The 23,709-nt window shown below is 39.1% G+C and overlaps 1 protein-coding gene across 2 annotated transcripts in view; it reads left to right on the plus strand.

The window, feature by feature from the left end:
• The window catches only part of EMCN (endomucin), a 98,325-nt gene that overhangs the window by 57,321 nt on the left and 17,295 nt on the right, over positions 1–23,709 (plus strand). The window contains exons 5-8 of one of the 2 annotated variants that reach the window (XM_045792498.2): positions 6,809–6,847; positions 18,248–18,340; positions 18,770–18,823; positions 20,491–20,586. In XM_045792498.2, the coding sequence (XP_045648454.1) occupies positions 6,809–6,847; positions 18,248–18,340; positions 18,770–18,823; positions 20,491–20,586 (282 nt within the window). The remainder of the gene's footprint in view (positions 1–6,808; positions 6,848–18,247; positions 18,341–18,769; positions 18,824–20,490; positions 20,587–23,709) is intronic. The other variant, XM_045792507.2, reaches the window with a different exon arrangement.

Genomic DNA, 23,709 nt, shown 5'->3' on the forward strand with positions numbered 1-23,709 from the left:
TATTTGTTCACTACAAGTCTTTCAGAGGGTATCTGTGTGCCTGGCATGTCTCTTTGCTTCTGGGAATGGCCAGCAATCCTTTGCGTTCCTTGGCTTGTAAATGCACCCCTTTAATCTTGGATTCTGTCTTTACATGGCCTTTTTCTCTGTGTCTTCACATGGACTTCCCCTCTGTGTCTCCTCTTCTGTCTGTGCATTCTCTTCTTATACAGATACCTGGAATTATCAAGATCCTTAACTTAATTACAATGGCAAAGACCCATTCCAATAAGGTCGTATTCACAGGTTCCAGGTGCACATATTTTTAGGGGCCGGGGGTCACCATTTAACGTACTCCAGACCAGATCCTGAACTCCCTTTGCCACACCTAGATTCTGTCATCCATGCATTTGTCATTGCCTATATGCAGGATTACCTCCTTGGGGACTGAGCGGGGATTCAAAGGAAACGTCCATCATAGGAGTCCTGGCTCTCCAACAGCCACCCCATGGAGGGATCACGTGTAAAGCTCTGTTGCACAAGTACAGAATTTGCCCTCTTCCGGAGTTCCCTATTCCTGCTGAGGGCTTGAGAATGTGGTGCTCTCTCTGACTCCTTTTGTTCATTTCCCGTGCTGGCACATCCCGTTGGTTTCTGAGGAGAGGAGAGGACAGGAAGAGGAAGATGGAGAGAAGAAAGCAAAATGGGTGCTTTTCTTGCTAATAATTTGGTGATTCAGGTATCTGTAACTAGATTTCCAAGCAGGCACGGTGCACATGGTAAAGACTGGCAGAAAGGGAGGACGATTGCTCTTTCTCTCTCTGGTGAATTCTCACTTGGCTGAGGGAAGAAAGTGGAATAAGTTTTTAGATAGAAGGCACGTTGAGATGAGCGCTATGCCAGTACACTACTCTGCCGAGCAAGGACTTGGTAGAAATACCCCTAACAGTCGTGCCCAGCCAGAGTTTTTGCTACCCCGGCATAGACAATATTACTGACTTAAAATCTGAAGGGCAGGTCTGGCTTTTGTCAAGTGTAAACAAATAACGTCGGTAAGTCATCACTAGATGATTAAGTAAACATTAATAACGTTTATATACAGTGACTAGTTTACCAAATATACATCCTTCTTGCACAATTTATTCTCGTTCAATGTGGAATTTATTTTTACATGAAAAGCATAGATAACTACAAAAACCAAATAGACATTTTATTTTATTTTTTTAAAGATTTTATTTATTTATTTGACAGAGAGAGAGACAGCCAGCGAGAGAGGGAACACAGGCAGGGGGAGTGGGAGAGGAAGAAGCAGGCTCCCAGCGGAGGAGCCCGATGCGGGGCTCGATCCCAGAACGCCGGGATCACGCCCTGAGCCGAAGGCAGATGCTTAACGACTGAGCCACCCAGGCGCCCCAAATAGACATTTTAGATAAACTGGTAGCTGAACATGAGAACAGCCTATGCCTAAGCCTTGCTTTTTAAGGCACACACCATTCTTAAAATAAAAATTAGGCACTTCAATCACGCCAAGAGGAAGTCAGCTTGTTGACTATGAAGCATGATTCTGAAGTGAGATTGCTTTGGTTCAAATAATAGCACAACCATTTATTTGTACTGTGGCTTTTGGTAAGCTACTTAACTTCTCCATGCCTCAGTTTCCTCATCTGTAAAAAAAGCTATAAGATTACAACCTTATGGGATTCTTGTGAAAAGTAAAAAAGATAAAAGAGACAAAGCTTAAAACCGTGTCTGGCAAGTAAACACAACAAATGTTAGCTATTATTTTGTTAATAACAATCCTTATGCAAGCCAGGCAAAGTTGATATTTAGAACACCAGTTTCCCAAACAAGGGAACAGGTTCAGAAAGACTAAATGACTTGGCTAGGGTTAAACTAAAAGCATGAAATTGAAACACTGTTATTCTTGCCCCCAGTTCCATAAACTCTTCACTACACCACGCTTCTTCTCATTACAACTATTTTACAAAAAATATTGGAAGGTACTAGAAAACAACTTGCTTTTAATTGGGCATATCACATGCTTGACAAGTACGTGTTCAATAATTATAATGCAAACTGGCTGACTGGCTGGCTCCCTGAACAAAAGCCTGTGATTCTAAGAAAGTGATTCTCTCGCTGTCGCCCACCAGGCCAGATTTATTAACTGTGGTGTTTCTCATCCTGCCCTCCTCGTTTGCATGGTCCTAGTCTTTCTTCCCGCTTTTTCCCCTCCAACTGCTTCTTCCAATTCTACACATGCATCAAGGGCCTCGACAAAATTTTACCTCGGTATTGCCCACAGCTTAATGAGTGTCACGAGATATCTAAACCACCAGCACTATTATTTATTTAGTGCCTTCTTTAAACTGATGCACTTTTTATTCTTAAATTTGCTTGAAAAGAAAACCATCATAAATGAAAAACTGTTTCACTAGGCATCAACAGGAGCTATAAACTCACCGATATAAACCAATATAATTAAATTATAGCTAGATTTTGTTGATTGCCAAAAGCTTTTAGTTTGAGGCTTGCTCTTTCTTGTTTAAAAACTAAATCAAGCATGTTAGATATTAATGACACGTTTGCATTTGATCGTAAGTTTGAAAGTTCCTCATTGAAATAGCCAAATAAACTGTAAGAAGGCTGGAAAGGAAATAACTTTCTCATTGAATGTTTCCATCTTACTTAATGTTACTTTGCAGTACTGCCATATGGAACCCCTCCTACAATGCTGTGCATCTCATCCTTTGGAAAACAGTAATTTACCAGATTGCTGAGCATCATTCTTTTGTGAATTGCACCATTTACCTATGCTACTTATTTGGGAACTTAGAACATTTCTTACATGATTTCTAATTCGTTTGTATCATTTCATGTGGGCGGATACAAGAGAAATTCTCCAAATAACACAGTCTTAGTTACACACAAGTTACGGTCTAGCCAAACAAGAAATATGAGTTGACCCTTGACCAACATGGGTATTAGAGGTGCTGACCCCCTGAGCAGTAGGAAATCCACGTAGAACTTTGGACTTCCCAAAGCTTAATTACTAAAAGCCTTCTGTTGACCTTGCAAGTAACATAAACAGTTGATTAACACGTTTTCTGTGTCATATGCATCATACACTATATCCTTACAATAAAGCAAACTAGAGAAAAGAAAATGTTATGAAGGAAATCATAAGGAAGAGAAAATACATTCATAGTACTGTACTATATTGAAAAAATCCATGTATAAGACGGCCCACACATTTCAAACCTGTGTTGTTCAGGGGTCAACTGTTTTATAACAGTTATAATGAGGGTCAATGCTGTGTATAGGTGAATGATAAGGAAAACTTGAATTGGTCATAGGAAATTATTTTTAGGCAAATCAGTAAAGAATTATATATGTAATAGATATGGGAATGGCTGTATATATTCTTTCTCCCTGCCTGTTAATGATATTTTTTACAGATAACTATATACAATAATATATGCATATATAGCTAGAAACACAATATCCTTTGTAAGATCCTTTAAATAAATCCTATTTGTCAAAGTTATTTGTTGTATTGCTGTTTAAGCTTTCTGTTTTAAAAGCTACTTAAGTGAAATTTAGCTTTGGATTAATGTGGATGAAAGTTTAGAAATTTCGAAGTTCATTTGCATTTCATAAGACGTCCATCTCCTATTACAGAATCAAACTCAACACCAGATTTCAAGCTGGCAACCACCCTGACTAAGGTTTTGGTCTTTACTAAGTGTCTAAGTTTGAGAACAACTTGACAGAATACACTACACTCATTTGCTCTCTGACTTTGCTCGCTCACTATAGGTCAGAGCTTGGACTTTTCTCAAAACATGTGGGTTATGAAACTTACAAGTAAAACTCAAGAATAATTGCAAATATCTTCACATTTCATTAATTCACACTTAAACCATGTTCCATAGCATTCATCTTTATTAAGCTTTTATACCGACAGAACTGAGACCAAATTTGAAGTATCATATGAAAACATTTTCTTGTCTTCAAAATAGTATCTTTGATTTCAGACCAAAAAAGGCATAGATTCCAGTTTTGATTCAATATTTAAGATTTGAGCAGAATATTGTCCTCAAAATAACAAAATATACATTAACGTATAAAACATATAAAAGTCTGGATTTCTTAGTACACTCAGTATAAAGGTTTTGAATTGGTATATATCATTTTTTTTTAAGATTCAGCTAAGCCTTAAGGCATAGTTGTTTTTCTTTAAATGACATGTCCCTCTAAAATTATTATGCATTTCTGAAGGCTGATTAGGGGCGCCTGCCTTCGGCTCAGGGCGTGGTCCTGGCGTTATGGGATCGAGCCCCATATCGGGCTCTTCTGCTATGAGCCTGCTTCTTTCTCTCCCACTCCCCCTGCTTGTGTTCCCTCTCTCACTGGCTGTCTCTGTCTCTGTCCAATAAATAAATAAAATCTTTATTAAAAAAAAAACTCAAATAAAGAATAGTCAGAAGTTTTTGTCTGATACAAGTTTAAAATTTTTTCACTCTTAATGAAGTCTATCAGCAAGAACGGTTATGACCTGATACTAATAGCAAGAGGAACAAAGAGTTTTTATTTTCTTTGTATCCTAATCCTCTAGCAGCTGATAAATATTTTAAGTGCTTCTTCCAAATCTAGCATTATGCCATGTTCGGAAGTATTTTAACTAGTTATCAAAATAAAAATTAATTACATAGGCTTTCTACGCAGAGTAGTTTATTGGCTAGAAAAGCTGTCTTTTTTAGGAGAAGAGGATGGACATTAGAATGGCCAGACTTGATTTATAGTCATTGTCCCCATCTTGAGAAAGTAGTTTCACTTTTCTCAGCTAATATTTGTAGATCTGCAGAATGGGGATGATGTCTCCCTTGCAGACATCAGCAAATGATATAGGGAACTGATCATAAGAGTTTCCTTAAAAATGGTAGCTATCATTATCCAGCTGGCAATTTTAAATAAATCATTCTTTTTCCTTAAAAACTGAATTCAGGTAAGCAGTAAGCAGAATTTGTCTTATTTATTATTATTTTTATTTCCTATTCTCACTCATTCATTCCACGTTTTTACTAGAGACCTAGTGGTAGGTTCTGGAATCGTGGCTCTAAATAAAACACATAAGCTCTGTCCTTCTGCAGTTACATTCCACTGACAGCAAACACGTTTTAAAACAATTAAATAAATGTCACTGTAATGATGAAAGTACTGGTGAGCAAATGAAGCCAAGTTGTAGACTAGTTTGAAGAGAAATAAGGAGACCACTTTAGGTGAGGTGGCTGGAGAAGACCTCTCTGAGTGGTGACATCTGAGCAGAGTCACGAAAGATAGAAGGAAACCAGCATGTAGCCTGAGACAGCACCAGGCGTAGGGAAGAGCAAGCAGAGAAGCCCGAGACAGGAAGAGCCCCATGATGTTATCTGCAGATCAGGGTGAAATGGGGCTGAATGGTTGGAAACGAATTGAAGAGCAAGGCAGGGGCCACATCGTGTAGAGACTTACCAGCCATAGTAAGAGACACAGGGAGCCATTAGAGCAGTGAAGTTTAAATTTAAACAGATTTTTCCAGGTAGCTGTTGCAGGGAGAGAGATGGGTGCTAAATGATCAGTAGCCAATTAAATAGTGAGTATATTTGGAATGTATTTTGAGGCTAGAGCCCATAGGGGTGAAAAAAAAAAAAGGAGCATCAAGAAAGGCCACTATTTCTTGGCCCGTGTAGCCGGGCGACAATGACACCATCCGTTGAACCAAGAAAGCAACGGAAGAGGCAGATTTAGGGGATACCAGTCAGGAGTTCTGTTTTGAGCATGTTAAACTTCAGATGCTGAGAGAGGGTCAAGAGAACGCACAAAGGAGGCATGGATTTTTGCTTTTTGGTTTTTTTTTTTTTTTTTTTGAGAGAGAGAGAGCGCGCAGGGGTAAAAGGGCAGAGGGAGAGAGAGAATCTTAAGCAGTGTGGAGCCCAACTAGGGGCTCGATCCCACTACTCTGAGATCATGACTTGAGCCAAAATCAAGAGTCAGATGCTTACCCTATGGGACCACCCAGATGCACTGGCAAATGGGTATTTTGAACTATCATTAATGGGCTTACTTTTGTTTTAAAATTATTTTGTGTATTTTTCACATGACAGATTTGTTCATGGTACATATACACAAAGTTGTTAAAGTGATCTTTGATTATAATTTTCTCAAGTAATTTTGTTGTAGTAAAGTCATCTGAACTACATTTACTTTAAAGGAATTCCCTAAGTTTGAGTAACTGTTGGGACCTTCCAGAAACTTTCTCAAGTCAGGAGATGCGTCATATCTTCCTGGGAATACGACACATGGCAGTGCCTCTCATGAAGCCCCTCCCAAAAGATCTGAAGTTGTCTGCAGTATCCTGGTTTATTGAGGATGTGAAGTTGGTCCAGATGCTTTAAAACAGGATTCAGCAAACTATGACCCACAGGCCCAATGTACCACCCCACCTATTTTTCTAAGTAAAGTTTCTTTGGAATACAGCCATATTTACTCTTTAGGTATTATGTGTATGGCTGCCTTTACACTACGATGGTGAAGTTAAATAGTTACAAGAGAGACTTAAGACCCACAAAGCCTAAAATATTTACTATTTGGCCCTTTAAGAAAAAATTAGCTGGCCCATGCTCTGAAATTTTTCTAACCATGAAGCCTGTATGCTTTTATGATTTGAAGGAAAGTGAATTAGAAATGAAGTGGGATCTATATCCATTTACCACTTGTAACAATTGTAAGAGCACATCTGGTATTCAATATTTACTTCTAGTGATTTTCTTTTCTTTCCTTTCCTCTAAAGCTGAGAATCAGAGTTCAGTCAGAACAACAGAAACACCAGGTAAGTTAATTTTCTTCTCTCTGAGAATATTTATGAGTGAAATCCCCAAAATGAGATAAAGGAGATCAGTCAGTGTGAGAGCAGGGGAAAATAGTACAAGGGAAAACATTACATGGCAACTAAAATGTTTAGGAGAACTTGCATTTAAAAAAAAAAAAAGAGAGAGAGAGAGAATGCAGACCAGAACGTAGGATATGCCTGAATGGTCTGTGGCTGGAGTGAGTGGAACCAAGCCTGGTAAACGCACGAAGTCCTCTGCCCAGAGCCCGCTGTTGCGGTCTGTTTCTGCGGCTGGCTTGCCCTCTCCTAGACGTATAGTGTGTCCGTGACTGTCTTCTCTGTCTGATCCTGCCAGCCTGATCCTGGCAGCCCGGGAGCTGATGTTAGAAACCACAGTTAACAGCCTAAAATATCATCACTCCAAGAAGTGCTCGTGTTTTGTTATCTGAAGTTTTAAACTGAATAAATTGAGGATGATGGAGCGGCAGGCATTGGAAAGGATCACTGGGCAGGGGGAGATGGTGCCGTTGAATCTTTCTGTTGTTTTGAAATCGTAATTACTTGGGAGACTTTTATTTTCCTACTTCCTACCTCGTACTTTTATAAATGACAAATCTTTTAGGTTCTCAATCTTGGTCACTTTTGGCATATATAAAAATGAGAAATATGTGAAATAAACTTAGAAGGTCACATAACTTAAAACAAGTCAGAAAAATAAAGCCATGAAAGTCATGACCCACTCTGTTTTCGCAACAAGTGTGCTAAATGACCCTCACATCTGCCTTCTGCCTAATGTGCTCGAGGAACGCAAAACTGAAATGATTGCGCTGTTAGCTTTTAATTATTTATCTTCTACACAGTATATCTCATGAATAAAAACATTATTTTGATATTAATCCTCTTTATTTCACCTCATCGCTAAATTTTTTAATTCTTATTTCCATTTACCTGGCCTAGAAATGCACTAGAAAAAGCACTGGGAAAAACAAAGCAAAACAAAACACAAAACAGTGCATCCAAGCAAACAGTGCAGCTTTGCACTGGCTGATGGTTTGCACTGTTCTGGAGAAGTCCGTACTTCCTGTTTCATGGACTAGTCATCCAGGAGAACTTACAGGTGGAAGAGAATTGAGAAGCTGTCCAAATCATCAGCTCCTTTTAAGGAGGGTTTGCAGCATCCCTTACGGGATGAATTTACAAAATGTCAGCTTTAACTATAGTTGATTTTTAACTATAATAAAAAGCCCATTTACACTATTTAAATTTTGAGGTATAGAAACTAGATCCCCTAAAACAGATAATAAACACATCATTGATCTGAACAATGGATTAAAAAGAAGTGAGACTGATTTTACAAACTATAAGCAAAGTCAGTCTTATCTTCAGAGATACGTTATGGGTAAAGGCTAAATCCAGACTCATTTAAAAAAAAGTGTAATGACAAGGTGTTCATTGCACATCTGTTGACAACTGTAATTCTTTGTTTGTTCAGTCATTTGTTTGTTATCAAAGATGTTCAAATACCAAATTTGTGAAAGTCACCCATATGAGCAAGAATCGCATCTTACTTGAAATAATTAACATTTCTTTTCTAGGTAGAAGTTGAAGTAGAATGCTAGCGTGCAGAATTATTATTATTACTGCTTTCTTTTTATAAAAATGAGCTAATATGCATTTTGCCTTTGATTAGATCATACGTCATTCTCACATTTGGCATTTTCTTTCGTATTATGCAGCCAGCTTTCATTTTCTTGAAAAAATTATGTTTTCACCACTGACTTCAAAAACTATTATTAAGGGTATAAAAATTGATGATTGTTTTACATAAAAACTTTTGTGGGAATGCAAAATAAGTAAGGCAATTGTACATAAAGCATCAATTATAAGAAATTGTCCATAGATATAATAAAGAAAGATAGTCATAGTAATAGGGAAATGATCAATCAAGGTCTGAAGACATGGCCATTCATTCCATTCAATAGAGGAAAGGTAGTATGAGGTGGATCATTGTGTTTAACGATGCTAAGCATGAGGAATTCCTGCTTAATGTCTGAAGTCTGTGGGAAAGTCAAATTTCACCTACTGACTGTAACATATATGGTAAGACCACAAATTTAGTATGGTACTATACTAAATACACAGAACTGTATATTCGACCAACCACCACTAACCCAGGCATTTAATAAATAGTCCTTCTGTTCTGTCACATGTAAGACTAGCTAAGAGTTATGACTGATACCTGAAGCCTGCCATTAAGGGTTACCAAGAAACTAGTCAGCATGGTTAAAAAAAAAGAGAGAGAGAGAGAGAAGAAAAAAAATCTATAATAACTCCATAGCCATATAGGTCTACAATGATGTGTCATAGACAAACTTCAAACTTCTTAACCTCAGATTATGATTGGAGAAAGGAGAGATGGTTTTCTCCCTTTAGCTGTGATTGTGTAATATATCAGATATAGGAAAGCACTTTAAAGAAGAGGAGGAAAAGGTTCATGAAAGAAGTGACTGTGTAGCTTCCAGATTATTCTGCCTACTCATTTTTCTAGCTCTGAGTTCAGAGCTAATGAGGAAATGCAAAGAAAAAGTGATGCAGGGCTATTTATTCCCTAGAGATATATGCAGGAATCATATGGCCATCACAGCAATTTTAAGCGATGATGGAATTCACTTTTCTTTAGCCTTATCATTTTCCACAGACAAGCAGAGCTAATAATGTGTCCTTGAAAATGAAACTCTTGATTTCTTTGATAACAGACCTTAGATTTGAAGAAAAATGGACCAACATGCCTCAGTGTATTGGGAAAGAAATAAACCATTTGCCCTCAATTTTCTGGAAAATACAACCAGATTACTCAGGGTTCTCCAGAGAAACCTATATAGCTGTGTATAAGGATTTATTATAAGGAGTTGGCTCATGCATTTTGAAAGCTGAGACGTCCCAAGATCTGCAGCCAGGAGACTGGAAGCCTAGAGACCCAGGAGAGCGAGTTGTGTAGTTCCAGTCCAAGGTCTGAGAACCAAGACAGCCAATGGCGTCCGTTCCAGACTGAAAGCCAGGAGGCCTGAGACTCAGAAAAAGCCAATATTTCAGCTTGAGTCCAAACGCAAGGGAAGACCAATGTCCCAGCTCAAGGCAATGAGGCAGGAGAGTTTGTTCTTTACTCCTTATTTCTTACTGAGGGAGAATCAGCCTCTTTATTCTATTCAGGTCTTCCACTGATAAGATGGGAGCCATCCACATTGGAGGGCAATCTGCTTTATTCAGTCTAATGATTCACATGTTAGTATCATCCAAAAAATACATAGTCATGGACATATCCGGACTAATGCTTGGCCAAATATCTGGGAACCCCATGGCCAAGTCAAGTTGACACATAAATTTAATCATTGCAACCACATTCCCACAGTGATCAGCACAACTTGAGAACGGTCTCATTGTACCCATCTTCTTCACTTTTTTTAACTGTGTCTCACAACCTCGATTGCATTGTAGACATTAATTTTGATGGAAAATTAGAAGCCAGAACAGACATTACAAGTCCTACCAAACCTGACCACTGGCCTTTGGAAAGGAGAACGCTCCAGCCGGGCATGTTCATTGTGCTCAACACCCTATGTAATGCTTGAGAATCGGTTGCTGACCTCTAGGAATTCATATAACGTGAGGCATCAGTCCTTCTCTGCAGAAAGTTACTTATCTGAGTATTCTAACTTTGAATAACAGAATCTTGCCACAGTTGTTCAGGCAGAATCCACTCCAGCTAGAAATAAACCTGTCGCAAAGCAAGATCTAGAGGTTTACGGGTTTTTTTTAACTTGGTAATTTTACAGCGTTTAAAAGGTCAGTTGAGAATAAAAGGACTCAGTAATGGAAGATGTCAATATTGATGTGATAGGGTCTGCCATAAAATTTCACTTAGGAAATTGTATAAATCTGGGCATAGCTAAATGGTTTCTTCTCTAGGTCAGAAGTCTGTGGAGTCCCCAAGAAGTGCTTGTGCCTCTCTAGTCTACACGAAAGGTCATGGGAACTCAGAGTCTCAACGGATTAGCTACCCAGCATTCACTTTAAGAGCCAATACGTTTCAATGTTATTACTAATGGTGTGTGCCTTATAAACTCTACAGTGTGCTTTATTTAATATATTAGGAACAATTCTCTCCGTCTTCTTGTATGTACCTGCATGGTCTGGTTTGGCCCTATTGCAGGAAGGAGGTGTTTAGTCTGTCTTGATGGAAGAAGTTTGTCTCGATTGGCGTCTAAATTGAGATAGACTATATTTTATGTAACCAAAATAAGAGGCAGGAACTGGTACCTCATTCCTGCAGAAATGCAGCAGCAAGCAGCATAGTCACGTCCGACAGCACAGACGCCAGAGCCTGCATTCAAATCCTGACTCTGCTGCCTAGTTGCTGTGTGACTTTGGGCAAATCATTTAATCTCCCTGAGCTTCAGTTTCCACTTTGTAAAATACAAATATTTACAATGCAGTAATTGAATAAGTTAGTATGCGTAAAACACTTAGAACAGTGCCTGACAATAGGATCCCAAAAGGGTTTGAAGATAAAAATCCTATTTAATATTTTCATGTCCATATTTTGAAATGCTTACCCTCATATTCTCAGAAAGCATAACACTGACACAGTTACATATTATAAAGCATTTCAGTGTTTTCAGGTCATATTATTCAAATTGTGACTTTAAGATAAGATGATGTTTCTATGTTAGGGAAAGGGTAAGAACGCTCTAAACCTTCAGAAAGCTGAGGAAAAAATTCATTGTTTTCGTTGATAATGATGCCGTTAACAAGTCAGATGAACTTAACTCACTTAACATCTGTTGGTTACCTGGTGAAATGAAAAGGGAAAAGAAAGACTTTTGAGTCCTACTTGGTTTATGTCTTACTTCCAAACCATAGTATTTCTCATGTTTAAAGCACAGGATTAAAATTATTTCAGAATAAGATGATTAACACAGTGCCTCATTCATTCTTTGTGTATTGTATACAGCTTTCTGGAAATTAATAACTATTCATATTCAAATCACAAAAAAATACATCCTTCTTCAACAACAAGTTATGTAAAGTCAATAAATCTCCATTCACAGTTATCACTGGGTTAGAAGATTCTGTTTCCCAAGGTTAGTCGCATTGATGACCCAAAGCAAAGTGAAAGAAATTTGAGATAAAACTTTTTTTTTTGCATTGTTTTAAGAGTACACCAAGGTCAGGGAGCCTGGGTAGCTTAGTTGGCTAAGCATCTGCCTTTGGCTCAGGTCCTGATCTCAGGGTCCTGGGATGGAGCCCTGTGCCGGGCTTCCAGCTCAGTGGGGAGCCTGCTTCTCCCTCTCCCTCTGTCCCTACCCCTCACTTGTGCGCTTACTCTTTCTCAAATAAATAAAATCTTAAAAAAAAAAAAGTACACCAAGGTCAGAAAGGTAAGGCCTGATGAGAAGAGAGAACTTCCCTTTTGATACTTTGCCCATTATTTAAACAGGGCATGCCATTATAGGTGAAAATACATTCTAGCTATGACAAAATCTGGATTGAAAGGAACCTTGAGAAGAATCCAACATCTTAAAGCTAGAAGAGACTTCAGGGATCGTATCAGCATATTCCCCTCCCAAAACACAGAATGGTACCAACCGTACTCATAGCATTTATTGTCCACACCACTTGCATGCCGCTTACTTACAGAAGAAACCATTTTTTCTCTGATAATGAATACCTGGAGTAGACTGTGCTTCCTTTCCCTGAGTGTCAGGATGCTCAGAGTCAGTTCTTATAGGAACACCAGGAACTGTATTAATGTTTGGTATTAATTCTTAGAAGGAACTTGCTGATTTCATCCATTTGCAGTGGTTCTGATTTCCTATTTCTATTGTATTCATCTTGTGGTATATATCATTGCTTAAGATCCTCAGATCCTTTTCATTAAGAGTTAGCTCTTAGGTAAAATTCAATAAGCAATGACATAGGCTCTCTTATTTTGATCCCTGACATATTATTTTGTCTTATTCTTTATTTCTTGTTTCACATCTCTCCACTTTGGGCTGTGCTGCTCACCTCCCCTACTAGAGTATAAGCTCCTTAAATGCGATAACTACCTCTTGTATTCCACTCTATTTCCTTCAATATCTCCTGTTGACCTGGAGTAGGTGTCTATTTTTTCTTATTGTAGAATGAATGAAGATATTAATGATACAATGATCTTAAACATGTACCTGTTCAAATATGAAGATACAAAAGGCATGCTCATTAATCGATTTCATCTTTAACACTAATCACTTCTGCCAAAAAGTTTGTTTATCCATAAAGCAAAGATTTATGAACCCCACTTCCAGACATTGTTCTAACATTTGGGAAACATCAGTGAGCAAAATATTACCCTTGTCTTCAAGTGTTTTAGTTAGAAGGTGGTCAATGTGTCGAGAGAGAATGCACAGCAGTGTAGAAAGGGGTGGTCACGAGGTGAAGAAATACGGGGACCAGTTTGCAGGACTAAAAAAAGTGGTCAAGGTAAGCTCTCCTAAAAAGATTTGAGTAAATACGAGGAAGGAAGCAAAGCAATCCGGGAGAGAAGAGCACTCAGGCAGTGCAAGAACTTGAGGAGAGGCCCAGTGCGTTTCAGCACTAGCACTGAGTAAGTGGGCCAGGAGATTTGCCAGGCACATTGCCTAGGCTTTGGAGGGTTATCGCAAGGACTTTGGCTTTTTCCATAAGTGGAATGGAGAAACATCGGGTGTTTTGAGCAAAGTAGTGACATGATTTGACTCATATTTTATAAATATAAATCTGAGAGCTAAGGAGAGACTCTCAGATGAAGCAAAAATAGTTTGGAAATTTTCCAGGAGAAGGGATGATGTTAGGGTGGGCCAGGGTAGTCACAGGGTAGGTCTCATGAAGTCTCCAAATTCTGTATATATTTCGGAAGAGAAACCAATAGATATTCCTGCTGATCCTGCATGTGGGATAGGTTATAAAAGATGAGGCAAAAATAGCTGTGAAGTCTTAGGCCTGAAAGATTGGAGGGAATGATTGCCAGATGGGAAGGCTGCAGATAAAGCAGCAGTTCAGGTTTGGACATGTTGAATTTAAGATGTTTATTATTTGCTGAGTAAGCATGTGGCTTTATGAATCTGGAGTTTAAGAATGACATCTGGGCTGGAAATATAAATTTGGAGATCACTGGGATTGATGTATTTAAGCCTTGAAATTGAATGAGATCATCAAAGAGATTAGTGTAGTTAGAGATGAGGACCAAATACTACGCCCCATGAGCCTCTAAGATTGTGAGTCAGAGACAGAAAGCGGAACCAGCCAGAGACCAAGAAGAATAAGCCATGAGCAGTGCTCCTACTGGAAGCCACATGAAGAAATGGTGTCAAGGAAGAAGGAATGACTTATTGTGTGAAATGCTGAAAAGTTATTTTTTAAAATGAGACATGAATCCATCAAATTGCAATTAAACACAAGTCCAAATTATTTACAAATCATAGGAAACAATCATTCAATTCAATTGAGTTTAGCCCCTCAGGTACTTAACTTTAAGTGTCCACATAGTAGAAAGAAGTGTAGGCAACATACAAGAAATAAAAACAGAATATATAGTTTTATTTTCTTTTTCATATGGAATGTCTTATCCTCTACTGCCAATCACACTTTTCTCACATTAATATCTATGAATCTTATATGCCCTCCTCTAAGAGGGCAACAGGGACTCCTCTAGCCTGAGTCTTTCCTCAGAGGAGTTTCTGGTTCCCAGGAACAAGCCTGCCTTCATATCTTTGGTAGGCTTAGTCACTGGCTGGGAGCACACTGGGGGAGGCATGGCATCAGCAAGAACACAGCGATGAATTTGGAAGCAGGTGGGGAAGCTTGGTCAATTACACTGACTATAGTTGAAGTTTTCTGGCTTGTAAACCCCGTTTGAATTACAACACAACAGGGATGCCTGGGTGGCTTAGTCGGTTAAGCATCTGCCTTCAGCTGAAGTCATGATCCCGGGGTCCTGGGATCCAGCCCCATGATGGGCTTCAGTAGGAAGCCTGCTTCTCCCTCTCCCTCTGCTGCTCCTCCTGCTTGTGCTCTCTCTCTCTCTGTCAAATAAATAGATAAAATCTTCAAAAAATTATGACACAATGTATCTGTGATTAAATAATCATTATAATCACCAAAAGTCAGGGTTCCACAGTAAATTTATGTCACCTAAGAGTGCTATATACTCCAGTTATTCTAATAACTGGTTAGAGAAAAGAAGCATCCAAAAACACGGAGGTGTCTGAATTGTCTATTGCATATATTTTTACATTAAGAATTTTTGAAAAAATGGGACAAGTTGACTTTGGTTGAAGAGTACAACTCTTTAGAGGCCTAATCACAATATAATAAAAATATTATTAAATAATATAATAATAAAATATTATTATAAAATAACATAGTATAAATATATTAGTATCAAGTACTTTTCTAAGCCATTTGAATTTAATTTTATCCATTTAACTTTACAACACTGTGGCATAGAACTATTAAAATCACCACTTGTACCTGTGGAAACCCAAGCACAAAGTGGTTAAGTGACTTGCCCAGTAGTCTACAGGAAACAAGGTCTATGGTCTGATTTGAACCCACCTACTCGGACTTCAGATTCATGCTCTTAACTACTCCACCACACTTCTCCTGAACCTCTCCTGCCAATGCAGTCTGAGCGCTAACGTAGCATAATTGAGTCTCAACGTAATCAACAGAGACCCTCAGCTCTGAACACATCATGCATCCCTCTACATTAGTCACAGAAAGCGTTCCCTTAGGGCCACAATTTATGAATTAAGCCAAGAATAATAATTTCATCGATATAAGCATGTTAATAGTGTTTCTCAAACCGCGAGTTAATTTCCAAAAGTGGGTTATGACCAATATTGGAAAAATTAAATAAAAAACAATAGAAAACAAGATAACAGAAGGCATCACACATTATAGAGGTAAAGTGTGTGTCAGTGTGTGTGTATATGTGTAGGTGTACCGGATTCAGAAATGATTTTTTAAAGATTTTTTTTTTTAATTTGACAGAGAGAGAGGCACAGTTAGAAAGGAAGCACAAGCAGGGGGAGTGGGAGAGGGAGAAGCGGGCTTCCTGCTGAGCAAGGAGCCTGATGCGGGGCCGGATCCCAGGACCCTGGGAACATGACCTGAGCTGAAGACAGACACTTAGCAGCTAAGCCACCTGGGCACCCCAGAAATGATTTTTAAAATATTTATGTATTTATTTGAGAGAGAGAGAGAATAAGAGCATGAGTAGGGGGAAGGGCAGAGGGAGAGGGAGAGAAAATCTGAAGCAGACTCATGACTGAGTGCTGAGCCCAACTCAGGGCTCGATCCCACGAACCATGAGATCACGACCGGAGCCGAAATCAAGAGTCAGACACTCAACTGACTGAGCCACCCAGGCGTCCCCAGAAATGATTTATTAATTGAAGGTTGCAGTTAAAAGAAAAAAAAATTGGGGCGGGGGAGCCTGGGTGGCTCAGTCATTAAGCGTCTGCCTTCGGCTCAGGTCATGATCCCAGAGTTCTGGGATCCGCCACACATCGGGCTCCATGCTCAGTGGGGAGTCTGCTTCTCCCTCTCCCACTCCCCCTGCTTGTGTTCCCTCTCTCAGTGCCTCTCTCTCTGCCAAATAAATAAATAAAATCTTAAAATTTTTAAAGTCTTTGTCCAAGGAGCCAATAAATTCTTTCAAGAAGGTTAACTCTATTGCCAACCCTAGGGATCATTCGTAATAACAGTTGGCACTGGACAATCAACATGCGTTAAGTAAGAACGTTTGGACTTTCATCTAAGCCACTGAGGTCATATTAAGAATTGTAACCACTTAGCTTGTCTATGAGAAGGTAGTGAGATAGGGTGTGGAGTCTTGAAAATTAACCCTTGGGAAATCCCAGGGGGATTAATTGCCATTGGAAATTTCATCAGCCACCTTGTTCTCTACCAACACAATCAAAAGAGCAACGTCCTCACTAAAACACTTGACACAGGAAAAAGCAACTAAAAGTACCAAGGTTTCAGCTAGTTCCCACTCTTTCATTTAATATTTCTTTTTCTGCCTGTTGAGTGCACTAGCCTGACATTTTTCTTTGTTCTTATGGGCATATATCTAGCTTCCTCCCACAGATTTCTTGCATGGCAAGAACAGTACAGACTCTAAACATTATTCTTCCCCCACAGATGTCAAAAATGCACGAGCATGCAGTGCGTGCTGGGCTGTGGTGGCAGAGGGAAGGATCCAAGGCAGTCACAGGCAATATCGATTTCTTTGATGCAATTATACACGTCCTCCATACTCCTAAGGAGGCCATAATTATAAGGGATGCCTCTTGCTTCGGCCAAGCAGCCAGCTCCATTTCACTGCAGACCCCCCGCAGCCAGAGCTCCATGTGGAGTTTGGTGGGAGTTACGGCCTTCACATTACAGGAGCTTAAACTTGAGCAGGGAGACAAGGCAAACAGGTGTGATCAAAGAAAATCATTTTAAACTACATTGTTTGGAAAATAATTCTGTTTCAAAATCATTCTAAATACAAACTGTGTTTTATCCCAAATCCACAAGAACAAATACTATAAGCTCATAGAGCATTTACATATTGGTGTTTCCTTACGACGTGTTGAGATTAGTGGATGTGGGATAATGCATTTTTATTTGTAACTTTTGTTTCAGTCCTTCTGGTGGAAATGGCAGATGTTGACTTAAGCAAACAAATTAATAATAATAATAATAAACTTAAAATTAACAATTTCTTTGGAAGAAAAGAGCATGAAACAGTGGTGGAAATGCAACCAAGCCACAGTTATTCTAGACAAGGCACATAAATGTAGACAACTACTGAGGTTTAAAGATGAAAATGAAGGAATCTTCCTTGATATCTTCCCCAATCCTTTTAACCAAAGCCTCAGTTGCAATCTTTTCTTCACTAAGAAACAGGATAAAATCTGAAGTCCTGTGCATTAATGTCTATTTTAAATATGTGTGTTAGGAAAGAAAATCTCTATTTCCCAAGTTGTAATATCCGAAATGTGACTACTGCTTTTGAATAGATTTGCATCCCACAAGAATTTCACGCAGCAGGTGATACAGACCGCAGCCTAGGATAAGAGACTCAGTCAGTTTTCCCGGCCAGTTCTTAAAGATGTGATACTGACATCCAGGTTTCGTGATTCCAAATTTATTCATCTTTACAGGAGGAATAGAGGAACTTATGATTTAGTGTACGATTGTGTGTATCGTATGATTCAACAGTAAACAGTTTTCATAGGTCTTCAGAAATGCAAGCTGTTAAAATCTGCAAAGCAATTCAGCAAGCGGAATTAATACCCTCATCTGACTGGATTTGTGATTTCCCTACAGGTAGCCCTCTATCTTCAGATGCGTCATCTCCTCATACCAGCACATTACCCTCCGTCTCAGGGACAACGCCAGGAAACAACTCCCAGTTGCAAGGTATGACTTCTGTGTGCATGAGCGTGGACATGTGCTTACTTGATCCCTTCTCACCAAGAAAATCCTACAAATCTTTTTTCAACAGCTTTATCGAGGTAGGATTGAAATACAAAACAAAACTGCATACCGGCGCTAAAGCGGGGACACAGGAAACTTTGAATGTGATACATAGATGTCTTACCTTGATTGTGGTGATAGTTTCACGGGTGAAGGCATTTGTCCACACTCATCAAACTGTATACATTAACTCCCTGCCAATCTCAATTTACAAAACAGAGCTTTTTTTAAGAATGAGAGAGGTTTTGCTTCCTCTTGAAGCATCACACCTGGAGATCACAGAGGCTTCCTTAAACGGAAGTGGGGCTAGGATAGTGAGGATTGGCATCCATCAACCAAGTGACTTACTGTTTTTCTTTCTTAAAATAATAGGTACTGAGGATGCAAAAAATGCAAGCTCTTCTTCCGCCAGCCCCTCTTACTCGGGTAACAGACGTATCTTCTTTCATGGTGACAAATATGCAAAATGTTCGAATGTGATAACAGAGAGGATTCGATTGTAGACAGCCTTTTATCAACTTTACTGAACCTGCAATTTCATCATAATCCTACCTACCTACCACCTGTTTTGAGGATTTCCTACTATCGCGCTGGTTGTAATGAGCACAGCTTTGGCATTTTTTTCTTGCCCTAGTGCTAAGCAATTACCACGGAGGGTCAAAGTGAATTGATGAGGCTATTCTCAGATAAGCCAAAGTGCACAGGCAGAGAACTCCATAAAAATGAATTGTTCACCTTCACAGAACTTTACCTCATGTTAAAAATGTCCTTTAAAGAAATGCTCCATTTTAGCAAAAACATATGTATATATCATGGAACATATATGTGTATTCTAGGACTGAATAGACAAAAATCCACTCATTTCCCTAGAAATTAAGAATAAGATGAATGTATGTGAAGCCGACGATAAAAGCTTATGTAAATTTAGGTAAAGCCATTCCATTCAGTAAGTCAGCATTGCATTTATCGACCTGCTAATACATGGCACTCTCATTTCGGGAGGCACTCAGATCTCCCTCAAGGTCTATTATGAAACAAATATTTAACTATAACACTGGAAGTACAAACCATCCTACAGAAAATTGGATAAATACGAGGAGCACATACGCAAGCAGAAGAGAATACCCAGCTAACTAATGAATATGGCTTCTACATCCCTGGTTTGTATGACTATGACAGCTTTGTCTTTTCATCACTGTTGTTTTAACCTGTGCAATGATTGTCACAAAAGAAGACAGATGCTAAAAAACAAACCGAAACAGCAAGACCTTCCTCTGAATAAAAACTCATCCCAATTTACTGTCACAACACCACGCTCTCAAATGTGTGGGCACATACACACTACATCTTTCTTGAACCATGGGCTCATTTTTAGAAATCATATCCACTCTGATATCCATTTATGTCCCCTTACGCTATTTTATGCCTTTTCCAGTTTTAAGATATTATTATGGAAAGATAAGCCGTAAGTGCACAGGCAGAGAACTCCATAAAAATGAAGTGTTCACCTTCACAGAACTTAACCTCATGTTAAAAATGGCCTTCAAAGAAATGCTCCATTTTAGCAGAAACGTACATATCATATACCATATATGTGCATTCTACGACTAAACAGAAAAAAATCCACTCATTTCCCTAGAAATTAAGAATTTCTGAGTTTTTTAGGAAGCCAGCCTCACGACTAGAGCAGTTCCAGTATAGGATCTCTCTCTCTCTATCCCAGTAACATTCTTATAAAGTAGTCAAGAATATAATATGTGAATGTGGGTCTGACTATAGTCTAGAAGACATTGTCGGCTTCTCCAGTTTTCCATCCCTCACTTCTCCAGTCTCTAAGAAGGTGAGGAAACCAGCTCCCGTAGGCTTGGAACTTTATTTCAAAAGGCTGCAAGACTGACATCAAGTGGATATGTCAGAAATGACAACTAGAGTAAAACACTTGAATCAGATAAATCTTCTTTGCCGAAAATATAGTTATGTTTAATTAAGTGATGTTTAAAGAAGGAAGGAGGCATGCCTGCTTTTGCTCCGTAAACTCCTTGCTGTTAAATTCAGTAGCCACTCTAATTAACAATGTCTTCAATACTTTTTAGGTATTATTTTGCCAGTGGTGATTGCTTTGATTGTAGTGACACTTTCTGCATTCGTCCTTGTGGGTTTGTATCGAATGTGCTGGAAGACAGACCCAGGTAGGTTAACAGGGTTTTGCTTCATTTTGTTTTCCGAAAGGCGAATATATGTTCAGTCTAAACTTGAATTTAAACTGTTACGGGGAGAGGAGGATTACAGAAAGAAAGAAAATGCCTTACTGCTTGATCACGGAAATAGAGGGGTAGGGGCGGAGAAATCCACTGAACGCTGATGAGTGTAAGGAGTGAGGATTACCTGCGAGTGGCAGAGATTATCAAATATGGACAGATTCTTTTTAGTGAAGTAACCACAGTTTTGTGAGTGGTCAGGGGATTATGGTAGTAACGAAGGCATAAAACCACAGACCTTATCTGTAGTGAAGAATTTTTCACTTCCATGTGACAGAGGATAGAGGTAAGCGTTGCTAGGAATTTTGCTGAGGGGCCCACAGTCTCAGGAAGAGCATTCTGTGACTTATGCCCTCCTGGGAGGCACAGCTTCCTTCCAATGGAGGTGTCTTCTGTGACTGTGTGTTCTGCTAATTGGTTCAGCTCCTCAGGATTGAACATGATTGCGATTTTTAGTGGGCTTTTAGCTTGACAATTCTTTATCCTCCTTAATCTCTCCAATGGCATTTAAAGTCTGTCCTCTTTTCTTTAAAATAGCACTGCTACTCTCAACGATAGAGGACAAACTGAGAGATGGTGGAGGGGAGGTGGGTGAAATGGGGGACGGGGATTAAGGAGGGCACTTGTGATGAGCATCGGGTGATGTATGGAAGTGATGAATCTCTAAATTCTACTCCTGAAACTAAAATTAATTAATTAATTAGCTAATTAATTAAGTAGCCCTGCTCTCTTTTACATCTTCACCCTGTTTTTCTTTTTTTATCTTTTTGCTGTTTTAGCTTCTCCCTCCTCTTAAATATTTATGGTTTCCATAATGGCATTATATTTTTATTCTTTTTTAAATAAATTTTTTATTTTAAAATAGACTGAGATTTACTGAGAAGTGACAGGGATGGTTATGGAGTTCCCATACACCAAACACCCTGCTCCCCTTATTATTAATATCTTACAGTAGTATTGCGATATCTGTCACAATTAATTAACCCATACTGACGCATTGTTATTCGTTAAACCCCTACTTTATTCAGATTTCCTACGGTCTTCATGCAGTCTTTTTTCTATCCCAGACACTTGAGCTTCTCTCGAACCCCCTTCAGTTCCCATGGCTTGGCACTCCCCTCTGTTGTCTTAAACATCGACCTATCTTTCCATTCCAGACCCGAGCCCTGGTTGTGCAACGTAGTGTTATGTCCCCATGCCTTCATCCATGCTATTCCCTTGCCTAGAACACCTCGTTCACCGCTTAACTTTTATAACATACCCAATCTCCAATCTATCCATGAAAGATCTAGCTCAAACAGCAACTGAGAGTATGTCTCTAGAACACACCATCTCCTTAAGAAGAACAGTGTTTTCTTACTTGTAATTGCACAGAATCTGTGGCATTATTCATCACATGACCATACGGTTACTTCTCTATGTGCCCACTGCCATTGTAAGATGGGTCTTAATTCTGTTGGGGCTGCTATCACAAAAATACCATGAGCAGGGTGGCTTCAACGGTAAGCATTTCTCGCAGTCCTGGAGGCTGAGAAGTCTAATCAAGACATCCTCGGACCTGAGGAACAACAAGGGCACTCTTCCTGCTCTCTATACAGCACCCTCTCTCCATGTCTTCACATGGCAGAGGGGACAGGAGACTCTCTGCGGGCCTCTTTTATAAGGGCACTAATCCCATTCATGAGGACTCCACCCTCATGACTTAATGACCTTCCAAATATTCCACCTCCTAACATGCTCCCGTTGGGCATTAAGATTTAACAGATGAATTTTAGGAGGACACGAGCAGTCCATAAGATCAGGCAAGCCCTCCACGTCACACACCCCATAGCGTCCACATTGCATTATGCATGGCATATAGCAGAACCGTATCAGATGCTTGCCGGAATAAATTTTTAAATTTTCAGTAAAAGAGAACCTTCCCTTTCCTCACTTCAATTCTAAATATTTCACTAGCAAGAATATCACCTAAGTCTCAAATACTGTTAAGTAAAAATTGATTATTTTTATCTTTATTTTTTTACTATTTGTTTATTTGAAAGAGAGAGAGCACGAGCAGGAGGGGCAGAGGGAGAGAGAATCTCAAGCAGACTCCGCACTGAGTGTGGAACCTGTCATGGGGCTCGTTCTCACAACCCTAAGGTCACGACCTGAGCTGAAACCAAGAGTCGGATGCTTAACAGACTGCACCACCCAGGCGCCCCAAAACTGATTATTTTTATAGATATGCAAGCCACACTCTTCTTTAGACCATGAACAATGCACCCTAGGATACTAAGGGATGATGTTCCTGCGGCCAGTCCCTGACCGTGCACCACACGAGAGTTCAGCACCCAAGGGTGACAGCACAAGGCAAAGGTACACGAAAAGCCAGTAGTGTTCATTTTAGCTCTTGTTGGAAAATAAGCAAAAAACAAATAAATGCTTTTCCCTTTGGGAGTTAGTGAATAAACTTCTTAATAATGTCTGAAATATGTCTCCTTAGTCAATTTCCAGAGGGGAAATAGCAATTTTATAGATCAGTTTAATTTCTCTAAGTTTCTAAACCACCAATCCTACCTTTTATGGGAAATCGACCATCCCAGTTAAAGCCTGTGGGTGTTGAGTATGTAGGATAGGTAAAAAATTAATGTGCTAAATCCATTTGTAAAAATACCCTGTACTGAAAGACTGCTTTGCATAAGAAGATTGCAAATAAGTTATTTGAAAAGTTGACATTTTCTATTAAAGAAGATGAATTGGATGAATTGGATCATTCAGGGAAACAAATGTATAAAACTCCTACAGCTATGGAGAGTTATTGTGGAGGCATATAATACTTTATAACAAAGTTCAGCAATTGTACAATTAGCCAAATCTATTTGGTTATTGTTAACTTTGCTTTCCAAACAGAATTTTACAGCATTGTTATTAAATTAGCAACATTAGACCCCTACAGTTAATCTCTCTTCAAGTATGTGGGTGAGACTCATCAAGTTCAGAAAATTTGTAAGCCCTCGCTGCCCTGTGGAAGACAACATGATCCAAAGATTTCGGTATGAAATTAAGCTCATC

This window comes from Ursus americanus, chromosome 8 (genome assembly GCF_024610735.1).
Source record: "Ursus americanus isolate L20-20 chromosome 8, mUrsAme1.1.p, whole genome shotgun sequence".
In the NCBI taxonomy this organism is placed as follows: domain Eukaryota; kingdom Metazoa; phylum Chordata; class Mammalia; order Carnivora; family Ursidae; genus Ursus; species Ursus americanus.